Here is a 9,024-nt window from a genome sequence, read left to right on the forward strand (position 1 = left end):
ACATTATGAAAAAATATTTTTAAGCAGTTTAATTTGAAGCAAGTGACTATTTGGGATAAAGAAACATGTGCTGTGTGTACCATGGGGCACAAACCATACAAATCTGAGAGAAACATTCATTGAAAGGGAAAGAAAAGCTAATTTGTGGAAGCAGATCGAAACTTAATGTTGATGGTGAATTTCGTCTGTATTTCTGACCTGAGCAGATCCCATCATGCATGCAGATTGTCCTCCCTCTACAGCTGTCAGACTGAGCGGTGAGTGGGACATTGCCATTTTTAAGCTCATTCATTGAGAGAATGAGTGCAAATATGAGGAAAAAGAAGAAGATCCCAAATAGCAAATGTAAGAAATAAGATGGGATTATAAAAAAACGAAGGGGCCGCTTCATCCCTGTGTTCTACAGTGACCTGCTAATGCTTTTTTTGTTAGGAATAGATGCTACGTGGACACAGTACACAGATCATTGTTTTCACAGTCGTCAGCATCAACCACTCATGGGCTGGATCCAAACTGCCTTTATACTCATGAAAGATTCATAAGCAATGTGGCTTTAATGTAATATAGTACGTGTGTTCAGGTTACCTTAACAGTATTTCTTTAACATCCGTCTTGTCGTTTACAGTAAACTCTCCTAAAATCGTGTCAAAACCTTACTAATGATTATATTTCATGAACGAATTAAATAAGCCACTCAAGGTATCTACATTTCCAGCTACACTCACTGTTACCAGCCACCATCTTTAAATGATCTGTAACTGATCTGTAATTATACCTTTAACCTTCTGCCACAGCCAATGTAATATAAATAAATAAATGTAAATGTGTTTGACTTTATCATCAGGTGATTGTCAATCAGAGGCAGCCAGTTTTTACTCACGATGCATTTTCTCCTTCAGTGCATGTGTGACTCTTTTTCTTCCTTTCCGTAGGGTAGCAGTTGAGGCCAGGATGTCATACAAAGAAAACTTCACCATGTGAACCTGTTTTTGGCACATCTGCTTGGGTGGGCTCACCCTCCTTCAGTCGAAAAACTAATCATCTGTTCAATTCGCAGAAATGCATCCCACTGTAATTATCATACTGCTTACCAAAAGGGATATGAAACAATGGGCTGTGAGTAAGATGTCTGGACATTCTGAGTCAATGCCAAATGCCTGTCTGGGGTGCGATGTGAGAGCGCTGCTCTGTCAGACAGACATGACGGGAGGGGAGCATTATTACCCAACCAAGATCATCTGGATCACCCTCCATAAAACAAAATTCATTAGTCTGGGGAAAATTTTAAATACCAGTCAAAGCAAATAACACTCAAAAAAAAAAAAACCAAACAAAACAGAGCACTAGAGACGACGGTAAAACTGCAATGAAGAAAGTAAGATTTATACAGTCAGATGTACTCTCTAAGTGCATCTACATATTTGGCACACTAAAACTTAAACAAAGGTTTTTAATTGTAGTTTCTGTTAAGAACACATTGTAAAAGTAAGGCCTAACATTACAGCAACACGAAAGTCAGTGTGAGATAAAGACAGAAGACTGGTTTAATATGTGCTTAAACTACACCCCTGACAAATCTTATTTGTTAAACACCCATGTCAAAAGAAAACGTGATCCACTTTGTTAGATTATTACAGTATCAAACTTTGCTTTTTTTCCAATGAAGGCTGCTTACATCATCAGTAAACCTGGACGACTCATTGACCTCTATCATTTATTAAGTAAAGACACAATGAATTGTCCCTGTATGTACACCCAACAAAGCCAGAAGCAACAAAGTAAATTTAACCATCAAAACCCATAGAGATAGAAACATAAAAAGCAGCTGCACTACCTGGGTGCCCTCTATAATATATTATTATTACACAGTGTTTGATAAATCTGGAAAACCCATAGAAAGTACAAAAACTATCTTGGGCCTATTATTACCCATGCCACAAGCTGGCACACGCACATGGGCCATTGCTGGTTTCAAGCCACATAAAATGACATTTCCATGAAAAGTGCCCTCAATCTTTAACTATAAAATTAACTAAAGCCCCTTCCGCTGCAGACAGAGCACAAGAACATTAATGAGGTGTGGTCGAGGGCAACCATGGTATATTGTTATACCATTGACCAAGAATAGGTTGATCTTTGATTAATGGCATAATTTGTGAGGTGCTATTTAAAGAGCAAATTAATCAGATGAGTTAATGCACAGCATTGCAATGCAGTTCTATTGATGGCCAAATATGAGAAGACTTTGACTCCTCCCAGACCTGTTTCTCCTCCAGTGGCTTTGGTGGATTCCTGCTGCTCCCACATATATGACATGCTTGTGTACCTTCACCTGGTACATTAGGAGATTCATTTCCTGATAAGAAGCACTCACTTCTCCCAAGTTGAATTGTGTTTGCCATTGAAATCACAATAGGCCAAGTCCTGGCGCAACTTTGCCTTTAAAGGGAATCACAAGTGGTACTGTGATTGGCTTGATTGATGTCAAGCCTAAAACACACCTATGAATCGTAAGGTGCCACCAAATACCAAAATGAAGCTGAACACAGTGCACACATCCACCAACCACCTGGTGTCATAGATCACTTAAATAGGGCCCCTGTGTGCTGTTAAGTTTGCAAACTGAAGGATCAATATGCAAAATATAATTTCTGAGTCGAGGGTCTCTCTGTTCCACAAACTTTAAGTGACAGCAGCCAGCTATGCCATCCTTGGCATACAAATCACATCCTACAACAACGCAGAAGGGTCAAAGTTCACAGGCCAGTTTGCGTACGGATGAATCCAAGCACATATCTTTTGTACATCCCACTCAGCATGAAAGTGAACACACATGAAGAAGTACTATAACGTGCCCTCTCCCCGCCCCAATTTTAATATGCCAATTAGTATAAACAGGACTGACATGTGGAAACCCCCCCCCCCCCCTTGGCAATCAGAAAATGTGACAACGATGAGTGTGAAGTCGAACAAAAATGGAAACTTTACTGAGCACGAGGTTAAGAGAGTGCGCACAGGGTCAAGGAGGAAAACGTTACCTGGCACCATCTCCTCTGGAATTAATACTAAATGAATAAAAATGAATGTGAGGTTGCAGTGGGTCAGCAGACCACAGAGTGAGTGAACCACAGAAGACATGGTCTGAAGGTGTATGGGAAGCAGCAGAAGCCTGTCTGGAAGTGTCCTCAAACACATGCATACTGTTTTGGAGTGAATACATTTCAATAAGCAGAAATCACATCATGAATTTTCTGTTCTCACACAGCTTCATTGTCTCGTCTAATGTTGTCGTCATTCTTCAAACATCATGTTACACGTGTCAGAATCAGAACAACCAAAGCAAATTATAGTAACATATTTCTTTACAATTAGGCAATTTTTACAATTTGGCACTTATGCCAAAAATGGTCATTTTCCTGCCCGTGTGTCCTTCATATCTCTAAAATGATCTGCATCATGATTGTTGGGAATCACACACACCGCATCACCAGCATATGTTGATTTCTTACAGCATAACAAAGAAGTTATTATTTTACATTATGCACTCTTGATTACATAAGATGATTTCTAGTACTCATTGATTTATTTCACAATTTTTTTCTCAACACCATTTGCTATTTTGTGAATGGAAGACAGCAGGGCACCAGGGAAACGGTTTGACAGATCCACATAATTTCAAACCTTACACATTTGTTTGTTGATCAAAGTGTATTTTCCACAAAGACATTCAGGGGATTGTTGGAAAGCTTTGATTTTGTTGTTGGATAGGTAAAAACAGTGTGTCACCAATTTGACGTGAATGTGGAATTTTAAAAAGGGAATATGACACATTTTTCAGAAGGTCCCAGGTGCAGAATGTCTTTCTAATGAATAATTTTAATAAGTGTGATCCAGACAGACAGCTAGCAGAGCTGCAATCAGTCAATTAAATGCTCTGTCATAGAGCCAAGCCACACTGAACATATCTCTGGCAGAGTTTCAAGTCATTTTCACACAAGTTCCAGTCAGCCTGAGACAAACCAGCAATGAGCTCAGCTGAGTCTCCATCAAACTCTAAGGTGTGCACGTGTGACACGAATAGCTCATTTAACAGCCATGCAGAGAAAGAGAGTCCTGTTTCCCCAGCAACCAAACAAACGGAGACATGTGCTTCCTCTTGCTGTTGGCTACGCACGATGGTTGGATAAACACAGGCTGAATACTGGAAACTTTCACTCTCACATTTTCACTCACGCACCCTGTCTATTTTTTCCAGGTTACTTTCACAGGACAAACCATCTTTGGGAAAAGCAATCAGGCTACAAGACATGCACGTGTTTCAGCAAATGGAAGAAAATAGTATTAGAGTTGCTCCTCTGTTTCTGTACTTTAAATAATCTTCCAAGGGACATTTTTAGACTGTTTGCTGGCACTGAAGGTTTAAGTCCTTAGAGTGCATCTACGTAAGTGAGATGCCACATGGAAAGGGTTCTTACATATGTTACTATTTGAGTCCTGACACTAATGAATGTGCTTACGTATTAAGTATAGAGACAAAAACTACAGCCCGACACTTTTGTTTTTTAATGGGACAGAGAATTGTCACACTCACAGGTCATAGTGTTGATTCCACTTAGGGTCAAGTGTGTTCCTCACAGTGTCTGTAGAGTGGCATTGCCCTGAGCCATCAACAACCACCTTAGCAAAGGGATCAGGGAGACCTGCAGGAAGAGAAGTAAACAGAATAAAACCACAGTCAATCGCAGCTACTTTGAATAAGATTGAATGACAGAAAACAAACAGTTTAACAGGACAGAACTGACAAAATAAAACAATGGTGTAATGTTCCCTTTGCATACAGATGCTGTAGTTTCTACAGCTGTGGGTAACTTAAGAAGTAGGCAGCCCCTATTGATTGTTTTCATCATCAATCAACCTGCTGATTGTTTTCTGGATTCTTTGAATGATGTTAATTTTGGATAATAAAAAAAAATTGCAAGTCCCACAGCTCCTTGGCCCTGTTTTTGGTGGTGGGTCCCATTGGGATTTGGGTACTTCAAATCCATACTGGGTACAGATGTTTCCGTACACTATCCCCGCCACTTTGTTGTGCCTCTTCATGTATGCTTTTTTGGCTAGCACCTTACACCCCACTACTATGTGTTAGACTGTCTCAGGAGCATCTTTACACACCCTGCACCTTGTGCCTGATCTGGTGTGGTAGACCTTGGCCTCTATGGCTCTTGTGCTTCGGGCCAGCTCTTGTGCTGCCATGATGAATGCCTCAGTGCTGTCTTTCAGTCCAGCATGTTCCAGCCATTGGTAGGTTTTCTTGATATCAGCCACTTCCTCAATCTGGTGGTTGTACATACTGTGTAGGGGCTCGTCCGTCCGTGTCTGCTCCTCTCCCTTCTCACACTCATTGGGTTTTGGCTGTCTGAGGCACTCTCTGAGCAGCTTGTCCTGAAGGGCAATCTTCTTGATGTACTCTTGGATTTTAGATGTGAGCATCAGAGCCACTGTCCAGGATGAAACGAGTCCTCGTCCTCCCTCTTCCTGCTTAGTGAACAGCCTCAGGGTGCTGGACTTAGGGTGAAACCCTCCGTGCATGGTGAGGAACTTTCTGGTCTTGACATCTACGGCTTCTATCTCCTCCTTTGGCCAGTTTATGATCCCAGTGGGGTATCTGATGACCGGCAGTGCGTACATGTTGATGGCTATAACATTGTTCTGACTGTTCAGCTGACTTCTCAGTACTTGTCTTCCTCTCTAGAGGTATTTGGAAGTGGTTGACTTCCTTGTTGCCTCTTTGTGGTTTCCATTAGCCTGTGGGATCCCAAGGTACTTGTAGCTGCTCTGGATGTCACCTGTATTTTCTTCTGGTAGGTCAACCCCTTCGGTTCTGATCATCTTGCCTCTCCTTGATACCATCCAGCCACATTTGTCCAAACCAAATGACATCCCTATGTTGTTGCTCTAGAGCAGGGGTGGGGAACCATGTGCCATGGAGGGCCGTGTGTATGCAGGTTTTCCTTCCAACCAAACACTTCGAAAGGTGATTCCACTGATTAACACACCTTCAGCCACAGAAGAGTGTTAATCAGTTGAATCACCTGTTAAAGTGTTTGGTTGGAAGGAAAACCTGCATACACACAGCCCTCCATGGCACATGGTTCCCCACCCCTGCTCTAGATCCTGGTGCAGATCAGTGAGTCAATTTCTTGCTCATTCCTGGCGTACAGCTTGATGTCATCAATGTAGAACAGGTGGCTGATTGTTGTACCACTTCAGAATCAGTATCTGTAACCACTCTTTCTGATGTTATAGGCCTTTGCTCTCTTGGCCAACTATATTTCCATATGTTCACTGTCTCTCTCTCTCTCTTGATACAAATGTATATTAAGATATATACAGGGTTCCCCACCTTGATGCAAGTTAAATTAAAGATTTTTTAAGACCTCTTAGAATTATACACCAAAGGCAATGAGCCTGGAATTACTTGCTGGAATCTGGTGGAGCCATTGTGAAAAATCCATCTTCAGTGTCCAATTTTCATTAAATTTACATTTACCCATACATTGCTGAGATTCACGCAAACGTTAGCCAGAAAAAGAGGATGTGACGGTGCTTGCAGAACAACAGATTCTTCAAAATAGACACCCGTTGTTTTGATTACTGCTTTGCACACTCTTGGCATTCTCTCAATGACCTTCATGAGGTAGTCCCCTGAAATGGTTTTCCAACAGTCTTGGAGGAGTTCCCAGAGATGCTGAGCACTTGTTGGCCCTTTTGCCTTCACTCTGCAGTCCATCTCATCCCAAACCATCTTGATTGAGTTCAGGTCAGGTGACTGTGGAGGCCAAGTCATCTGGCACAGCACTCCATCACTCTCCTTCTGTGGTCAAATAGCCCTTACAAAGCCTGGAGGTGTGTTTGGGGTCATTGTCCTGTTGAAAAATAAATGATGGTCTAACTAAATGCAAACTGGATGGGATGGCATGTCGCTACCGGTAGTAGCCATGTTGGTTCAATATGCTTTCAATTTTGAATAAATCTGTCAACAGCAAAGCACCCCCACTCTATCACACCTCCTCCATCAAATTTTACAGTGGGAACCATGCAGGTACAGACCATCCGTTCTCCTTTTCTGTGTCGCACAAAGACATGGAGGATGGAATCAATGATGTCCAATTTGGATTCATCAGACAAAAGCACAGATTTCCACAGGTCTTATGTCTATTACTTCTGTTTCCTGGCCATAACAAATCTCTTCTGCTTATTCCTTTTCCTGAGTGTTGGTTTCTCAGCAGCTATTTGACCATAAAGGCCTGATTCATGCAATTTCCTCTGAACATTTGATGTTTAGATGAGTCTGCTACTAGAACTCTGCGCTACATTTGTCTGGGCTTTAACCTGAGGTGCTATTAACTTGCGATTTCTGAGGCTGGTGACTCAGATGAACTTATCCTCAGCAGTAGAGGTGATTCTTGGTCTTCCTTTCCTGGGACAGTCCTCATGTGACCAAGTTTCATCATAGCACTTGATGGTTATTTTCAACTGCACTTGGGGACATATTCAGCGTTTTTGCAATTTTCCGGGCCGACTGTGTTAGTGTTCTGTTGTGCTTTTGTTCTAGTTCCCTGCAAAATGTGCTTTTGTTTTGATTCTGCTTCACGTGTGCTTTGTTTTACAGGCCCGCATGTGCTGCTGTGTTGTGGCTGTGCCCCGCCCAGTCCTTTGTTCAGTTTCCCGCCATTTTTGAAAGCACACCTGTTTTGCTTTAATAATTATTTCTTGTGGGTATTTAAGCCCAGAGCTCTGTTTAGTCCTTGCCAGATCGTGCCAGTATTTGCCCTGACTGCCTTCAACGCTTGAATCTTGCCTGTCCCTGTTTTTGACTTTGCCTGCGTTTCTTGTACCTTTCTGGCTGTTCATTAAACTTCTTGGATTGTGAACTGTAGCCTGCAAGTGGGTCCTTTCCTACACTCCCTAACAGACTGACCTTCAGTTCTTAAAGTAATGATGGACCATTGTTTCTCTTTACTTAGAAGTCATATTTTGGCAAGAACCAATCACCTAATAGATGTCAAATAACTGCTGCTGGTGTATGAACCTGACTTCTGCGCAACACAACCATTTCAAGTGACTAAATCATGAAGATCATTGAGAGAAGGCCAAGGGTTTGCAGTGCTGTCAACAAAACTGGTGCATATGTAGAGTTATTTAAAAAAAACTTTGCTACATAATTCCATATGTCTTGCTCAATATATTTGATGTCCTCAACATGTATCTACAATGTAGAAAGTAAAAAATACAGAAAAAACACTGAATGAGAAAGTGTGCCGTAACTTTTGACTGGCAATATATATTATACATACTATATATCTATGTATATGTGTGTATAATATACACTACTTGTCAAAAGTTCTCATTCAGTGTTTTTTACTTTCTATATTGTAGATACATACTGATGTGTGTATGTGTGTGTGTATATATATATATATATATATATATATATATATATATATATATATATATAGACATCTACATACTAGACATACACCTTGATAGTTTTTCTCCCATTAGCCTTCATGAGCTTAGTACAATAATTTCCTCCTCTTAACCATCCCTCCTTCTAGACCCTATCCCAACTAAGCTGCACAAAGACTCTCTACCCCTCGTTAGTGCCTCTTTCTTATAGATATGATCAATGTGCCGCAGTTATCTGGTTATGTCCTAAAGTCCTTTAAGGTCACAGGAATTAAACCCCTTCTCCAAAAAAAAAACCCCAACCCTGGATCCAGAAGTTTTGGCCAACAATAGACAATGTCAAATCTTCCTTTTCCCTACCAAATTCTGGAGAAAGCAGTTGTTAAACAGCGCTGTGACTTTCTCCACAGCAACAGCCTGTTAAAGGATTTCCAGTCAGGTTTCAGGGTTCATTATAGCACAGTAACAGCACGAGTCAAAGTTACCAATGACCTCCTACTGGCATCAGATGAGGGACTGGTCTCTGTGCTGGTCTTATTAGATCTTAGTGCAGCT

General features: G+C 41.2%; 1 protein-coding gene and 1 pseudogene across 1 annotated transcript in view; both read right to left on the minus strand.

Annotated features, from left to right (window-relative positions):
* The window catches only part of LOC147245546 (E3 ubiquitin-protein ligase SMURF2), a 72,799-nt gene that overhangs the window by 28,097 nt on the left and 35,678 nt on the right, over positions 1-9,024 (minus strand). Inside the window, exon 4 of the mRNA XM_086185826.1 lies at positions 4,592-4,700. Coding sequence (XP_086041952.1) covers positions 4,592-4,700 — 109 coding nt within the window. The remainder of the gene's footprint in view (positions 1-4,591; positions 4,701-9,024) is intronic.
* On the minus strand, positions 5,110-5,940 carry LOC147245547 (uncharacterized; annotated as a pseudogene).

This window comes from Aulostomus chinensis, chromosome 18 (assembly GCF_037954235.1).
Source record: "Aulostomus chinensis isolate RoL2024-O1b breed Wild chromosome 18, RoL_Achi_v1.0, whole genome shotgun sequence".
NCBI classification, from domain to species: domain Eukaryota; kingdom Metazoa; phylum Chordata; class Actinopteri; order Syngnathiformes; family Aulostomidae; genus Aulostomus; species Aulostomus chinensis.